The sequence below is a fragment of the Erpetoichthys calabaricus genome, chromosome 1 (assembly GCF_900747795.2).
Source record: "Erpetoichthys calabaricus chromosome 1, fErpCal1.3, whole genome shotgun sequence".
Lineage (NCBI taxonomy): Eukaryota > Metazoa > Chordata > Cladistia > Polypteriformes > Polypteridae > Erpetoichthys > Erpetoichthys calabaricus.
Genome location: NC_041394.2, coordinates 27,758,691 through 27,777,052, shown reverse-complemented (window position 1 = coordinate 27,777,052; position 18,362 = coordinate 27,758,691). Strand labels below are relative to the sequence as shown.

The 18,362-nt window shown below is 40.6% G+C and overlaps 1 protein-coding gene across 3 annotated transcripts in view; it reads right to left on the bottom strand.

The window, feature by feature from the left end:
• LOC114647928 (galectin-4-like) overlaps window positions 1–18,039 on the bottom strand; it is a 42,339-nt gene extending 24,300 nt beyond the window's left edge. The window contains exons 1-3 of one of the 3 annotated variants that reach the window (XM_051932529.1): window positions 17,882–18,039; window positions 9,316–9,404; window positions 4,289–4,490 (exon numbers count right to left, since the gene is read on the bottom strand). In XM_051932529.1, the coding sequence (XP_051788489.1) occupies window positions 4,289–4,490; window positions 9,316–9,404; window positions 17,882–17,926 (336 nt within the window). In that variant the 5' untranslated portion in view covers window positions 17,927–18,039. The remainder of the gene's footprint in view (window positions 1–4,288; window positions 4,491–9,315; window positions 9,405–17,881) is intronic. The other 2 variants (XM_028796634.2, XM_028796644.2) reach the window with 2 other exon arrangements.
• Between the last annotated feature and the right edge of the window lie 323 nt (window positions 18,040–18,362).

Genomic DNA, 18,362 nt, shown 5'->3' with positions numbered 1-18,362 from the left:
GATGCGTAAATAGTAAGTTTCTCAAACTAAATAAGGAGAAAATAGAAATCTTAGTTATTGGCAAAAACGGATATAGTGGTGGTTTTAAACATACACTTGGTCTCGTAGGCATAAAAGTCAACTCGGAGGCAAGGAATTTAGGGGCAACTATTGACTCTGACCTAAATTTTAAATCACATATTAAATCAGGTTACTGGGACTGCATTTTTTCATTTAAGGGAAATAGCAAAGTTAGATCCCTTATAACTTTACAATACGATGAAAAATGAGTTTACGATTTTGTTTTGAGTCGACTAGAATACTGTAATGCACTCCTTACAGGACTTCATAAGAAAGACGTCAATCGGTTACATTTACCTCAGAATGCAGCAGCAAGAATCTTAACTAGAAAAAGAAAATCTGAGCACATTTCAGCAGTTTTAGCGCTGTTACATTGGTTACCCGTGTGATTTGAATTTGACTTTAAAATACTACTAATGGTTTACAAAGCCTTAATATAACCTCGTCCTATATTTCGGAATGTCTGCCCCCTTGCACTTCTGGTTGTAACCTCAGATCTTTAAATGCAGGTCTGCTTATAATTCCAAGAGCCAACCTGAAAAGAAGTAGTGAGGCAGCCTTTTGTTGTTATGCACCTAAAATTTGGAATACTTTACCAATAGAAATTCGCCAGGCTAATTCTGTATCACAATTAAAAAAAAATAACTTGTTAAAAACCCATTATTTTAAAATGGCTTTTTCGTAGAGATACAACTAAATTGTAGCTATTAGTCTATATGGGCATTGACATCATTTTCATCTGGGTTCTGCAATTCCACACTACTTTGTACTATTCTCTACTGTCTTTTCTGGTTCTTCTGTGGTGGCGATCTGTGCCACCAAAACCTGATCAAGGTACCATGCTTCCCCCTGCGTTTACGGATTGAATGGCAGGTGTTCCACATGTCCGCATGACCATCATCATCATCAAATTCTTGAATGTGAAGCCTGAAAACCATCAAGACGGATTTAGAGCATGTCTGTTAGGTAGTCTAGGGCTAGGTGGTCCCTGCAGATTTTGTTTTTTTCCTCCAGCCGAACTTGGTTTTTTTTTGGTTTTTTTCTGTCTCCTGGCCATCTGACTTTACCTTTTTTCTTTGTTACAAACGGTATAATACTATTGCCTAATCTTTTTTGTTTTGTTTTTGTTTTATATTAAATTTCTTTTTATTTAATCACATAAAGAACTTTGAGCTACATTGTTTATATGAAAATGTGCTCTATAGATAAATGTAATTGTTTTTTTATCCCATCTGAAGTTGCATCAAAACCCTAAAGGTTGGCTTATATTTAAAGTGAGTTTTAAACCCTATTAAATTATTCCTAACTTCACATAGACACAAATGTGCCAGTAAATATCCAAAATGGCAAATTATGCTGAGGAACAGGTGGCAGAAGTGAGCTGATATAGACACATGTATGATTCCCCCTTTCTGTGACCATAATGTTAACAAATTGCAAATAGCACTGAACCAAATGAAGAAAACATGGTTTAAGGGACAAATTTGTCAAAAACAAAACAAAAAAAAAGGTTTGAAAGACCAAACTGGAGCTCCAGAAAGTGTAAACACTTTAGTTTATCTGCTGTGAAATTGTTAAGTATGTGACTGTTGTGGGGTACAAAATCTGTACATTTTAGTTTATATTTCCATTATATTTTGTTCAAGACAAGACAACAGATGAACTACATTCAGGACAAATCAAAGCATGTCTTCTTCCTAGTTATATCTCACTTTTAAAACAGCTGTTTCAACAAAGAATGGAAGACATGCTGGTGGCTCAATTACTTTATAACCTGAGAAAGGAAGGACATCTAATTATTTTACAGCCTGGAAAAGGAAGACCTGCCGATATCTCAGAGAACATTAAAAAGTTTTATTGTTTGGGAAAACGGACAGTGAATTCATTCATCATATTGTCAGCCAGCCAATCAGAATATCTAACAATCACATCTTGCAAAGCCCCCCGGTACAATTTTGGAATAAATATGCCTCATCTGAGGAGCAATATAGTAAGTGAGAAAGGAAGTAAGGAAGGAGGGAGGAAGAAGAAGGGACGAAGATGTCACTGGTCGTCAGAAAAGCATCATGAACAGCTACAAGTGCTCGATTACAAGCTGCCTGCGACATTTATCCTTGTCATCTGTAACTTTTTTGTAAGCTGTTTCTAAAGACTACATATATCCAGACTTTTCTGTCAGTCCTATTTTCTATTATTCTTTGTTCTACTGGTATTATTATTCCTGTTATAAATACCATGCTGCTTTTAACTTTCTATGCTTTGTCTTAATGTCTATAGAGTGATTGAAGTAATAAGTTAGATTTCTTTGAGCACCTGGTGCAGCCGGAGGTTTGCCATTACCTCTGTGCTGCGAGGTTTATTAAGGGCTGAGGGTGAGAGGTCCACCCATAGTAGGGAACAGTAAGTAAAGTAAGGTATTCTTGGCTGATAAATGGCCTATAGTCAAGAGTACTGAGCCTTTGTATGTTTAAATGTATTCTTGTAGACCAAAAGTAATATTTAGGTGTGAGATATCATTAAAACATCGTATGTTGTTCGTGCCGATAATAAGTCTCTTGAAGTGCTGAGAAAGTGACAGGTTGTGTTATTCGTAAAGCACTTGTGTGGTTTAAAGTGCCAGAGGTTAACCAGCTGTGTGTGTGTCATTCATGGGTCACTGTTGTGGTTAGGGTCTGTGTGTATGCGTATGTATGTATGTGTGTGTTAATCTTAAAGTGCAACAGTAGACCAACCCAATAACAAACTTGATGAGTACACTTACCCTTGAGAAAACAGGTAAAGGGTAAGCAGAGGGAAATACTACGATATTACAGTGATATTAACTGAAACACTGCCACCTACTGACTAGGAGAATATTGACACACCGATTGAATTGGGAATCCCAAGTGTAAATGCATTTTGGACATTGACAGCACATGAATCTATACACCCTATAAATAGGGCTTAACTTCCTTGGTGTCAAGGTTGAGTGTCTCTCTGGCTTAAAATTATATGTAAAAATGGTTTAACACAAGTGGAACTCGGGTTAACCTATTTTTCACATGTACAACTGATATAAAGCTCAGGACAGTTTACAGCATGCCATTTAGTGGATAAAATAAAATTATGCTGCAAAAAGATCTTAAATATTTCTATGCATTCTGCCTCTCTATGGTAAATCATCAATATGAGTTATGAGTGGGGTGGAGCTTTCAACCAAAAAACACAATAGCATGTAAAAAAAAAAAGTTGTAAAGCTAGTTTTAGAACAAACTGTAAACTCAACCATTAGTCAAAGCAAGCATAGTGAAGACAGCTTGAATCGGTGATCAGACGTTAACACTGATAGTCAAACCGATACAAACTGTACTGTACGACCAACCCACCATGATATGCCTGGTGAATTCAATCATGTGAAGCTTCAGCATGGCAAAAAACGGCAAAATAATTGTGATCATTTGGAAGAACAAGAAAGATGTTAGACCCCAACGTACTGTTCACAATGCAGTAACTGTTAATGTTTGTATCAGGGAAAATGTGGAAGTTACTAAGCGTTGCGCTGTGGTAGCCTACAATAACACAAGGGGCGTGTTGGTCATGCAGGTCAGGCACTGATGTTTACTGACTCTCATTTGCAAGCAACAGAAAAAAATACAAGAAAAGTGGGGAAAGAATCACACAGAGAAGCAGGCTTCTGCTGTCCAGATTGCACCATTAGGCTGTGCCTGAGTGACTGTCTCAGAACCTGTCACAGAAGGACGTGTACTAAATCTGCATCAGGCCAGCAGTGGACACTAAACATACATTTCCTACTGTGTTTATGCTAATGTTTTGGTATTTTCATATTTCTGTTACACATAACATTTTTTCTTCCTAAAACAAATCCAAAATTTTTGCTCATTTTTTTTTTTTAAATGTAACACTAAGGAAGTTAAGACATTTCATTGTGATGGCGAATGTACATCGACACCAGTCAGCTGCAATGAGTGAATGCATGTGTTGGTTGACATTTCACAGACAAATAAAATCACACTAGTTTGGAGAAAGGAAATCAAACATCGGCATGGGGTACTGTGTTAAGTATTGAGAGGGGAAGAGTTGTGCCATCTGACAAAAAAAAAAAAATGGGGTGGGGGGGCAGATATGGAAAAAACCCATTTCAAAAAGAGAAGGGGACGATCATCACTTGACACATCATGAAGGTATCTATTTGGCCTCTGGCTGACTCTCGTCACTTCGAGTGACATACCTGGTAGCCCTCCTGGTTCACGATGATCACCATCTCAAACTCATCCCCCTTCCTGAAGGGCATACGCGCCTTCTCCTCAGACATCCAGTTTCCACCTTGGAAGGCGTTGAACACCACCTTGTCCCATAAGTCAAAGCGGGGGTTGATGTGCAAAGCGATGTCACAACCACTGTAGTTGCCACACTGAAGATTCACTTGGAATCTGATGGAAGAAAAAAAAAAACATGAATAGTTAGGTAAAAATCGGAATATGTACTCACTTGGAATGAAAAGCAGCAGCGAGCGTGAGAGAAGAGCAATGGTGGCTGAAATCTCATCCCATCAAGAGGTCTCCTCAAGCTGCCCTGATTTTTGCGGCGGGGTTAAGCCCACCAGTAAGTCAGTGAATTACCTTTAATGAAGCACACTGTGTATTGAAGCCTCACCACGTCCATTGATGATGTCCATGGCAGTCACATATTTCTTACCCAATTTTAGTGTTCTGTTTTATTTTTTTTTAAATCCTAATTCATCCAATCTTTTAAACACGATTCATTTGTTAGTTCATTGACAGAGCAGTATCTAAGTCGAACACTTTGGAGCATACAGTACATTTTTTTTCTGTCCACCCTGGCCATCGAACCTTACTCCTTTTCTATGTTAACTAATGTTGTCTTATTTTAATTTTGTATTTTGTCTTTTATTTTTCTTTTCTTCATTATGTAGAGCACTTTGAGCTGCTTTTTGTATGAAAATGTGCTATATAAATAAATGTTGTTGTTGTTTAAAACATTATAGTGATGGGTAACTCACAAACAATTTTTTTTCTAAATTAATGTTTTTAGTGAATCACTCAAATCAATTTGTGAATATTAATGTCTGAATTCAGTGGCGCTCAACGGGATCGCTAAAGCACATGCATGACCTGAATGATGTCGTCATCAGCATCATTTGTTTCACTAGAAGGTCGCAAGGCCTAGTTTGAGAAAAAGGACAATAAAGTACTCCGTGGAACAGGCCGGTGTGGCTGCAGGACAACCAACAATTACAACAAAACTTTCAGAGAGTTGTTCCCGGTGCAGACGGACAGCTGCAATCAGCATTGTTTTTGTATTGGAAGCAAGAAGCTGCAACTATAAAGTTAAATATCAATCATCACATCTGGAGGCCGAGCTACTGAAAGTGGAAAATCGGCACCCCCTCCTAGCAAAGACGATGTTCCAAAGTGGACCTTGGAGTCTCTGCCAGCCAGACGAGCAGGCTAAAGACTTGTTAGCCACAATTAATTAAATTTGTTCATGCTGTCAGCTTAAAAACCAGTAGCTGCAGGTTCATAAACCTTCAGAAGTTTAAAACACAAACTGTTGTTCACCTGGTGCTTGTCATACTTTTAGCAAGTGTCTCTACTTTTATGAGATTTACGAGAAGTATAAGTCCTTCATAAATTTCCCCAAAATAATTGCTTTAACTTGTGTTTCCCTAAATACACGTCATTAAATGTGCATTTGCTAAAAATAATTGATTGGATATAAAATATTAACTTTTTCGCTAGAAACACCTGAAAATTTTCACCTAAATGATACAACTTACTTGTTTTCATTCTGACCCGGTCTTTGTGAATTTTTCAGTGAATTCCAGTTATCCAGTTGGTTAAATTCACTGCACATTACCTGCACAATCCAATCAAATTCAGTCTCAATCTGGCCACGCTCACGTGTCATTGGTTTAGCTGTGTGTGCTTTGCCCGGCCCCTGGCTTTTCTTTTACAAAAAAGACAGAAGTGGCAAAGATGAGATGACGCAGAATTAAAAAATAAAAGCAGCACAGTTCAATAGTAAAATATCAATATATACTGTTATATACTTTTCTCATGTGGGCACCAGTTTATTTTCAACAAATAGGGCAAGGTCAAATGCCCCTCCTGCCACCTGCGGTGCACACCAGTGGGCGAACAACCCATTTATGTTAGAATGTATCAATTGTCTTGTTTTTTTACAATTCATTATTGTTTCAAACCGAATAAACAACATTACAGTTAATACATTTGTGAGTGTACATTCAAGCCTGAACCTTAAAAAAAATAATCTAATTTCTAACAATTATTTGCCTTCAACTTTACTTTAGCACACTTTTTTTATTGGCTCATTGGCTCTACTGGACATGTTGTCCTCTTGGATTCTTTTCAGTTCAAGTGGAGTCATTACCCAAGAACGAGGGGACATGTGATTCTCATTAACTTGCGATTCTGTAATGCAATGTCTCAGTTTAATTCTACATCTTTTTTGTGTTGTCATGCTTTCTGTACTGAAAAAGACAATGTCGTATGAATTAACATAATGTAAAATATATTTTATATAATTCATACATTACATTGTACAGGTATATTTATAATTACAATATATTTTGATATGATCGGAGAGGGACCACAGTTTACATATATTTCAGTGTCTAATCCTAAAAATGATTGAAATTAATCAAAAGAATCAATTCACTTTGCTAAAGCATGAAAAATACCAATCGTATTAATTCTATTAAAAACAGGCAAAAATCAGAACAATCGGATCTTCTCGGTTTACGAAGTGAAGCTTATGAAATGAGAAGTGTGATATGATGGCACTTGGTCATATTGACTATTAAGCTTGCGGCCAAAGCAAACTGACTCAGAACTAAGTGTTTGTAAACGGAGAAATTCAGGGTGAACTTAAATATCTTAAAAAAAAAAAAAAAAAAAGAAAAAAAGATATTTGGTTCTGAGAACAACAGAAAGAGGAGGTAGAGGTTTCATTTTCTGTGGATAATACAAAGATGTAACTCTGCACATTAATACCATCCATCCATTTTTCAACCAGCTGAATCCGAACACAGGGTCACGGGGTTCTGCTGGAGCCAATCCCAGCCAACACAGGGCACAAGGCAGGAACCAATCCTGGGCAGGGTGCCAACCCACCGCAGGACACACACAAACACACCAAGCACACACCAAGCACACACTAGGGCCAATTTAGAATCACCAATCCACCTAACCTGCATGTCTTTGGACTGTGGGAGGAAACCGGAGTGCCCGGAGGAAAACCACACAGACACGGGGAGAACATGCAAACTCCACGCAGGGAGGACCCGGGAAGCGAACCTGGGTCCCCAGGTCTCCCAACTGCGAGGCAGCAGCGCTACCCGCTGTGCCACCGTGCCGCCCACATTAATACCAAAAATCCTAATAAGGGTGAAAAGAATAAATGTGCCAGGACAGGACAGTCACAGGTGGTGCAAGCATAGGGCTGGTCCAATACCAGTGAGCGCCACAACTAAAATGGCTGTGAAGGGCTTGTTAAATGAATTGAAATTTTGTATGTACAAGCAATGTCAAAGTGGGTGTGACCAGCATTGTGATGTAGCAATAAGCACCCCCCCACCCCCAAGCAAATGCACAATGCAACACAGGTGATAAAGTTCCTTATGGCATGAGTGGCTTTGAAGGCTGACTGTGTTTGGTTTTACTCTGCCCCCCCACTTCATCACAGGAGCCATCCCGTATTCTTGCAGTAAGAATCTCATCACCCTAAACATGGTGGGGGGGGGAGGTTGAACAGTTTATCTGCTATTCACAAGGTGGCTGTGTAAAGGTTTCCTGAATCCCAGATGACAAACTCCATCTCCTTAAATATTTTATACTGGACAATTTAAAAGGAATGTGACATAAAACTTGATTTTAATCAGTATTGATTGACTATTGAATATATAAGCTCACTGACCTGCTTTTGTTAATTAACTGCACAATAAAAATGCATAGGAAATTGAAGGAAAACAGCGACATCTGGTGATAAGAGAAGTCATGGCAGGTGTGCGCACAAGAAAGCGGAGCACACACGAGCCTTTGTGGGTTTATAATTTCAATTGGATTGGTGCAATAATAGCCCGAGAAAGTGCTTTGTGCTCATTTTTGTCTTGCTGCAAAATGCTGAAATAAATGTTCATGTTAATACAGAAGACAATTTTCTCTATTAAAATAATGTATACAATTATTGTCTTACATATAAGGTATGTAATCAATTGCTATTACAGCAGACATCCATTCGTCTTCCTAGCCTGTGTATTCAGGGCAGGGTCACAGGGAGCTTATCCCAGTAAACATCAAGCACATGCAGGGTCCAATTTAACAACGACAGCCCACCTAACCTGCATGTCTTTGGGAGGAAACCCACATCTCCGCACAGGTGTGGTGCCGTCTCAGATGTACCTGTGGGGAGAGAGTCTCAGGGAATTTATGTCACCTGTTATGGCTGTTTGCAAGAAAATGTATGGATATTAAATTCAATTGATTTTTATCTCTGGTTGGCATGGTGGCACAGTAGTGCAGTAGTTAGCACAGCTGCTTCCAAGCTTAGGTTACATTGTTGGCCACAATTATCAGTCCAGCATAGTTCTGCTTGCCCTCAGGGACACTCAAAAGGCCATTGCACTACTGTACTCCGCTCAAAATGGGCCCCGTTTCTCATTCCCTACTGACTTCATTTCACTGAGCCTGGTGAAATTTCCAAACCTTTCCGTGATTTTGCCAAACTCAATGCAGAGCAAATTTAGCACATTCACTCTTAACTAACAGTGGTCCTCAGTCCCATTACTTGACATTGGTGTCCCTACCCACAGACATTTGGGTCATCAGAGTACCCTAATTTTAACAGGCAGAGTAGACACAGTGACAAACAGTGAATGCTGGAAAGGCTTCAGCGACTGTTTTTGTCGGTGTAAATGACAGCATAAATAATCAGAACATCTAGAAAAGCAAAATGAATATGAACATGAAAATCTTAATGTTCCTTCTAACTTGATTGATAATCACAATGTATGTAGCAGACCCAGTTATGTCAGTTCTGGATTGTCACCAAAACGTAGGGATTTTCAAACAACGGGCTCAAAGTTGATTGGAATGAAAATCTGATGACGCAGTGGAACTTGGGATCGAACATGAGAGTCACTGCTGTTGGCTGGACAGAGGGGGCACTGATGAGGCTTCTAATTTGAAGCCACTCAAGTCCATGACTGCAGCTCACCTGGAGATGTGATGTGGGATCTTCCCATGCACGTAGATGGACATCCCAGCACGGAGGTTTCCAGAAATGGGGCCGGCATAGGGCAATGTCTAGAAAGGAACAAAGTAATAAACACAGTGTCAAATCAATATATAAAAATGTAATGCCACATTCCTAAAAATCGAGACAAGGTCATCTTTAGTTTGGAAAGGGAGGGAAACTCAGGAGGATACAAGAAAATAAAAAAACAAACAAGGATGTCATCGGGGTCTACAGACAGCAGTCAGCTCACTAGACAAAAGAAACCAGAAAGAGCCAGGAGGGCCACAAGAAAAAGTCCATCCAAGGCATGTGGTGGGCATTTCTGTCTAGTCTGTCCTCGGTGGGCCGCGAGTCAGTCTCTGCACAGAGAGGGCTGCCTGCGGCTGTTACTCAGTCGTCATCACCAATCGTACTTCTCCTTAACGCTTTATTTAAATTCTGCATGCATTTTGGAATGGTGCTACGCCAGGACATCATCTTTGTTTTGTGATGGGTGCTGAAGTTTCAGATATTTTGTGTTCACAATTACCATGACATGTTAACCAGAATGATCCAGTAAGTGACACGTGTGTGACGTCACCCTTAAACACTGGTGTGTGCATTACCAGATCAGCCGAGGCTGCAGACAATTCCCTGAATTAGTGTGGAAATGCCCAAATAAAGAACATTGTTTTTGTTCTTAGACACTTCTAGATTAGAATTCTCAAACCAAAACTCAGCCAGGGGTCTACAAAGCTGGACCTGGAGGCCTGTAGTGACTGCAGGGGTTTTCTCCAACCTGATTGCATAATTATAAGCCAATCTTTGTCATTACTGTGTCACACACATGCGTCTTGGGGAACGCTTAAAGGCTCTGGTGGTGGCAATTCCTCATCAATCCACAAGGTGGCGCTGTTTGCTAATGCCTTTTCTCTGTACAGACCAGGGGCCTCATGTATAATGTTGTGCATGGAATTCATACTAAAACATGGCATGCAAACAAAAACAGAAATGTTCGTATGCACAAAAAAATTCAGATGCATAAAATTGTATGTAAACAAAGTTCCATGCATTTCCCCTTTATAAATCACAATCAACATGAATGTCAATGCACATGCATGCACCTACAGCCCCACCCTAACTCCGCCCATAATTTTACATATTTGAATATTCAAATCAATATAAATAGCCCCTTCTGTTCAGTGTTTTGCTAAAAGACAATAGTAAAAGCACATGTAAAAAAGAAGAATTGCATTGAATGTGAAGGGGAGATCCTACTCAGTGAAGTGGAGGCCAGGAAACACTTACAATTTGGTGGCTTAGGCAGTGGAACAACTAAGTAACAAAAGGAAACTGATAAAGGAACTCAAAAGTTCAAGTTCAGATCAGAGATGTCAAAGGCAACATAAAAAGGTGAGTGAGTGTCATGCAGAGGCATATTAGGGTCACAATGGAAAAAAAAAAAAAACTGAGTCACAATGAAGAAAAAAGGTCTACGTTAAGATTAAAGACAAAATGTCGACTTTAATCTCGACATTTCCACTTTAATCTTGTAGTTTATTTTGTCATTAAAGTAAGATCATAAACTTCATTTTACAAATGATGTTTAGTTACGATGGGGTTTGACTCTAGTAAATTAAAGTACCACATTAAATGCTTTGTATTCTATATGTTCACAGACCTCCAACAGGAGTGCACAGGCAGTGATCGCCACACAGAATGCATTACAATTAAGATATTACAGCTCTCTGAACATTTTAGAATACTAAGATGTATACTTGATATCATTTTCTTGAAGAAATGCATTAAAGCATTTATTAAACATGTGTGGGCACTGTGGCACAGTGGTAAGGATGAAGATGGTGCCCCATCCAGGTATTGTTCCTGCTTCCCTCAAGATGCTTGCTGGGACACACATGACCCTGGATGACATAATTTATTGCAGCAGTACTGTCTGTCAAACATATCAATCCCCAATTCCTGCCCTTCCATTTTCTTTCTCCACATAACCAATCGTCAAACAATAAGCATCTGTAATAAATGTAAAACCAGCTGTAAGCTTAGAATGCCGATTCTTCAAGACTTCTAAGGAAAATCTTTGTTCGACATGTTTAATTATTCCATCGATCCATCCAGGGTCACACCAGTCCCAGTAGGCATAAAGTGCGAAGCAGGAAAAATCCCAAGACGGGATGCCAGCTCATCGCTACTGCTGTACCACCGTGCCCCCATGTGTTTAATTATTAACAGTACACATTATTTAAATGTAGTTTACAATTTATCTGTAAAATGTAGCATATGTACTTTAATGCATTTCATCATAAAAATGATATCCTAGTATTCTAACAGCACACAGCTCCAAGAGGATAGCTCTTGGAAGTCTAAATTGACTTAGAAGCCAGTCATAATCATCTGTATATACATTGCCTCTTCTATAGAATTAAATTCCTTTATTTTCATTGAATGGTATAATGAGATTCAATATGCAACTCCTCCATACACATATTTTCCTATACAAAAGAAAAAAAAATTAATAACAACAATAATATAAAATATGAAAAATATACAATATGATAGAATAAGCATAATATACATGTACATAGTGCAGATAGTGCAAATGGTTCATAAAGTGGCTCAGGTTGTGTTATATTACAGCTGCAGTGCAAGTCTACAGAGAAGTGATTGTAATTATAAGTACAAACAGTTCTACCAGGAGCACTTGATGAACTGACTGAGTGAGTTTTTAGCTCTTGGGATGAAAGTGTTTGAGCCTCAAGCTCCGTGCAGGAAAGGCTCTGAAATATTTGCTGGATGGGAGAAGTTCAAACAGACTTGTTTGAGTGAAAGCCATGCAGATGCTGGTGGCCTTCCTGAGACAGCATGTGCTATAAATGTTCTCCAGGGATGGATGCTGTATCCCGATAATCCTCTGCACACTCGGCACAATCCGCCGTAGAGCTTTTTGATTAGCCGCTGTACAGCTGTGATTCTACACTCAGATACAGTGGGTTAGAATACTCTGAGTGGTGCACCGAGATTAACAACGCTAAAGCAGCTATGGTATTTGGAATAGTTTGGCCATTCTGTGCATCATTATATTACAGAATGATTACAATCAAGTGCCTTAAATTTGTAAACAATATGCAATTTATTTTGGTGTATTTGACAAGCAGAAACAGTAGCACCACTTTGACACTGGCTGCTGCTTGTTTGCAAAACTGAGCAGAAATGTGTGTACACATGCCGAGAGGCCGCCATGAAAATGTGTGTGGCTTTATGCCAAGTTTAGTTTTTATACATCTCGAAGTGCACGTGGAACCGAGCGTACGCGACAGTTTTGTGCGTATGCACCATTTATATAGGAGGCAGACCCAGATGACAGACAGCCCTATCACCTCTGATGTCCCCCATAGACCTGCGGTTTTCTGCCTGGTCTGTACTTAACCAGAAGTGTTACTATCTCAGAGCAGTCACTTTGAGACTCATGTCTGTGAAGATGTCTTTTTCCCTTTTTCAACGCGTGTATTTTCAGTTTTATGGGGTTTGCCAATGGGTGCCCTAACTCTTTATACTATACTTGTCTGTGTGTTTCATTACACCTGTAACAGATGTTTTTATTTCTGGCTTGTTAGTGATTTTGTCGTTCCATGTCAAGTCTATCTTGGAGAAGAGAGTGTAATTAAACAGTTCAGTTCTGTTAACAACAGATTAGGGCCATGTCATATTTGACAACTTTACCAGCATAGCAGCCTTCATTTATATAATCTTAGCGGGTCAGATTGTTGGTGCGATCCCATTAGGGTCAGCTGCCTACTGTGCCATATCATACGTCTCAGTCCAACTAGTTCACCCTTTAGTCGTAGTGGTGGGCTCTGTGTGTGTGTGAGAGCTGACAACCAATGAATGCTCATCCAGAAGGACAATGCATGGACTGCAATGATGAGGAATAAGGAACATGGGGGCTTTGGACCTCACAAATAGAAGAAGAGCTCATCTGATGACTGTCTCGTGTTTTATGCACCACAACAGAATGTAAAATAGAAAAAATAAATGAAAAAGGCAAAGACTGAGGCTGAGTGCACCATACCTGTTGGCACAGCACCAGCTCAGACAGGCAACACATTATTGATTGTCACAAAAAGGGTTGAGCAAGACTGTGCTGGAAGGTTGGCACTCAGTCAGTAAATCTGACATGCCCACAGACTGTCATTTGTGTAAACTGACAGGGGCCAGCAACAAGATCAGCAGTTGAAGTCAGCAAGCCTGACATACCCTATGAGTAGAAGTTGCGAAGTGTGACATCAGCTTTATGAGAGTTGACAGAATGATGCACCTGAGACCCCAAATTAGATACAGGAGAAATGACTTCAAGCCGACAAAGGTAACTGCTCAGGATTGTTCCCAATTCCTTCAAAAGTGGACGAGGTCAGGACTTTAGTAATGAGGTTATATTCAGAACAGACTGTTCTTACGAAGTGCAATACAAAGTCACACCAACATTTTCTATGTATATTCTCAGACACAAACTGAAGCTTCAAAACTGCAGGCTTATGTTAAATTCAACAATGTACTTTGAAAAAATGTTGAAGATCAACCTTCATGTCATATCATTTTCAATCCTGTGTAATCCAGACAAGGGTCACGGGGTGGTGCTGAAGCCTATCCCTGGTAGCAAAATGGCACAAGGCAGGAACAAACCCTGAACAGGGCACCAATACAGCCCAGGCTGAATACACACACACACACACACACACACACACACACACACACACACGGGGACAGTTTAGACATCACCAATTCACCTAACCTGCATGTCTTTGGTCAGTAGGAGGAAAGCAGAGCACACAAGGAGGCACAGGGAGAACACGTAAACCCCACGCAGAGAGGACCCAGAACGTGAACTCTGGTCTCCTTACTGTAAGGCAGCAGTGCTACCACTGCGCCACCTCACCGCCCTTCAACTTTAATGTAAGTTGTTAAAAATATTCAAGAATTCTCTTGTTCACTCTATAGATTTTAGGACGACTGACTGTCACTTTAACTTTAGCCCTACTGCTATTAATGGCCGTTTCTCATTCTCATCATCCCATTGATTTCTCTCCACTGAATCGTGACCCACAGTTACCCCTGCTGCTCAGAAGCTGTCACTGTTGCTGGACTTCGAACAAAATGTCAGCAGGAATCTCTGAAAATGAGATCACCAGTTACAGATAGAGAATCTGAAAATCCTCCCTAAACTGTAAACTCCCACATGCCAAAAAGGACCAGGGCAGGGGACAGACGGACAGCTGGACTTGGAATTTCGCTTTTCAGAAGACAATGGGGTGATCTGACAACTTAGGGTTCCTGTTCCATGCTGCCCTTATGGACATTGGAATTGAATCCATCCATTTCTTGCCATATCCACATACGGCGTCTTCAGAAAGTATTCAGACCCCATCACTTTTTTCACATTTCGTTATGTTGCAGGTTTGTGCTAAAATTGTTTCGATTATTTTTTCCTAACCAGACAACACTCGATACCCCGGAATGACAAAATGAAAACAGAATTTTAAACACTTTTGTCAATGTATTTAAACTAGAAAAGTGAAATATCCCATTGCCGCAAGTGTTCAGAGCCTTTACTATGACTCGAGATGTGGCTCGGGCGCATCCCATTCTGTTGATCGTCACTGTGATGATTCTACATCAGGGGTCTCCAACCTTCCCCCCTGAGAGCTACTTTTACAAAATGAAAATAGCCGAGAGCTACTCATGTTTTCTAACATTTATTCTCATAGCGTATTTCAACCCAAACAAACTGAATAAGCTTGTTTTGCCTGAACATTTACAAAATGCTGGTGTCCACAACTCACATTTTGCATTAAAACATCACAAAAAATATTTAGTTCACCTGTAAGTGCATTTTGTATGTCTGTAAGTATTTCCTAGTGTATCTCACACCATAGAATTAAAACATGAATGCTGTCAAAACAAAACAATGCAATTCCAAATCCACAGATATGACTTATTCATTTGTCATTTTGCTCCATGTCACTGTGTCACTTTATTCACAGGTCCAGTCGTATGTGTGAGGTGTTGTTTAGTTAGTCAGATGACTCAACAAGAGAGGCAGGTGTGTGGTGGAGTGGAGCCACTGAGGTTCACTCTGATGGAGTCATTTCAATGTTCGTCTGTCATTCGTGTTCTGCACTTTGATTTCACAACTCCTCACTCACTCACCAGCTTCGGGGCGTGTTCCTTAACTCCACTTAGCTAGCGAACGAGAAAACAATTGAATTCAAGTTTGTTTGATATTTAAAATAAAGTGTTACTTAGGTCTTGAGTTTGAGTCCGGATATTCTCTTCAGTGTATGCCACATTGAAAAGATAGATTGCAATTCAGAATGTGGATCGTCATATGATTTTTTAGAAAGTTTTCCCACCCCTAATTTGACTAATCAAATTTTCAAATTTATGAATGATTCATTAACCCTTTGGTGAGCTACTTGAAAAGGGAGCGACATGTTGGAGACCCCTGTTCTACATCTTGTTTGGAGACCACTGGTGGGTAAATCGGTTGATTGGACTGATTAGGAAAGGCACACACTTGTCTATAGAAGGTCAGACAGTTGAGTAAAAACCAAACCATGTGGGTGACAGAATTTCCTGCGGAGCTTAGAGATGGGATTGTGTGGAGGCGCAGTTGTGGAGAAGGCTACAAAAAACAATTTTTTCAGGACTGAAGGTTCCCAAGAGCACAGTGGCCTCCACAATTCTTAAACTGAAGACTTCCGGAACAACCACAACTCTAAATAGGTCTGCCTGGCCAAACTGAGCAATCAGGGGAGAAGGGAAGTCACCAAAAACCTGATGGTCACACTGGCTGAACTCCAGAGAACTTGTGTGGAGTTGGCAGAAACTTTTAGAAGGACAACAAATCACCGCAACACTCTACTGGTCTGAGCTTTACAGGCAGAGTAGCCAGATGTGAAAGCCCCTTTGGAGTTTGCAAAAATGTACCGAAGGGACCCTCAGACTACGTGAAGCAAGATTCTCTGGTGTGACAAAACCAAGATTGAAGTGCTTGGCTTCAATTCTGGGCATCATGTCTGGGGGATACCAGGCACTGCTTATCACTGCTGTGCCATACTATTACTGCAGTGACACATGGCAGTGCCAGCATCATGCTGTTTGTTGGATTAGGGACTGAGAGACTAGACGGGGTTGAGGAAAAGCTGAACGGAGCAAAGTACAGCGAGATGCTCAATGAAAATGTGTTGCAGAGCACTCGGGATGTCAGACTGGGCTCAAGGGCACCGACAGTCACCACACGGAAACGACACAGGAGCTGCAGGAGGTCAAATCAGGGACTGTCCTTGAGTGACACTGCCTGGACTTGAACCCAACTGAACATCTCTGGAGAGACCTGCAAATACCCGTCCACTGACAGACTCCATCCAGCCTGGCAGAGTTTAGTAAAGAATGGAAGAAAATCCCCAAAACCCCAATGTGTCACGTCAAACCCAAGAAGACCCGTGCCTAAGGGGGCTTCAACTAAGTGCTGAGAAAAGGCTTTGAATACTCGAGTCAATCAATGGGGGGATTTTATTTATTTATTTTTAATAAATTTGCAAATATTTCTAAAATTATACTCTCACTTTGTCATTGTGGGGTATTGATTGATGGTAATGAGGGGAAAAAATGAAATGATTTTAGCACAAGGCTGCAACAAAAGAAAACATGTAAAAAGTGAAGGGGATCGAGTACTTTTGGAGGGGCTGCTACATGATATTTTATATTCCACTGTTACACTTTTTTTAGTTGTAAATGTGCTGAGCACACTGAGATGGTCTGCTGAGCACAATGAGGGGGATAAACGGAGTTGAGCAGGACAGGCTTGAAGGAAACGACAGCTGAACAGACAGACTGACGGGATATTTAGGATGTGATTTTGTTGAAATAAAGAAAGAAATGCACACGTGACATCTGCCCCCACGGTTGTCATCGGTTTTGGCCTTTGCAGCCTTTTAACAGGTGACAGACTGTCCAGGGTGGGGTCCTGCTTTGTCCCTGATGCGGATATCACAGGCTCTACGCCTCCACCACAACAATGAAACATTCAGGTTTGAGGCATTTTTAAGCCAATGTAGAGCTGCTAATGTGAATGTGAACCTGAACCCATTTATTTTGAAACCAGGATATCCTCATCTGTGCTGAGCGGATCACTTAAAATCCATTAGTCAAAGGAGGTGAAAGTTTACATGCAAAATTCTAAATCGTCAGCTCTGCCAAAGTCAGATGATTCTTTAAACAAAGTCCGATGGCTTCAACCTCTTTTATAATGGAGTGGGTGGCTGGTGCGATCAAAGTATCATCAGGTACCAACACAGAACAGGGCACAGTCAGGCACACTGGCCAGTCTGGGGTCCAAGTGACAATAATGTACACACCCAGAAATGCAAAATGAACGACTAGAAAAAGGACCAAAGAAAGAAAGATTATAACTTAACCCTACAGTGGGTGTGAATGACTGGCTTTGAGAAAAGTGTCAGAAAAACGACAGGCGGACCGACGGCACACTCACCGGGTTGTAGATTGGCTGGTATCCCGGAGGAGGAACAAACGCCATGGTGACTCTTCGGGCTGGGAATGGCACAGGCGAAAGCTGGTCACTAGCAGGCAGTGGCGGACGAGTTCGGCCGCTTTTAAAGCCTAGCGAGATGGAGGGAGGAGCCGCGGACTCACAGGTGCAATGGACAGGCGGGGAGCGCCTCGTGATAAGCTGGGGCTTGGTGGGCTGTGCAGGGCCGTTAGATGAACGAGCCACGCCCGGGGAGCGGCGCGCTGTGCCCGGCCACTCAGGTAGCAAATAGTGCCGGGGTTGGTAATGGCAGTCAATATCCCCCAGTCTGAAAAATTAAAAAAATAACTCGTGTCATTTAGCGATTTACAAGTTTAATAAATGCTCACTCAATAAAAAGAAAAATAAGAGCACCTGTCGTACTTCAAATGAAGGTCTTCTCAGTATGTTGAGCTCTTGCTACGGCTGTAGTGAAATATTTTTA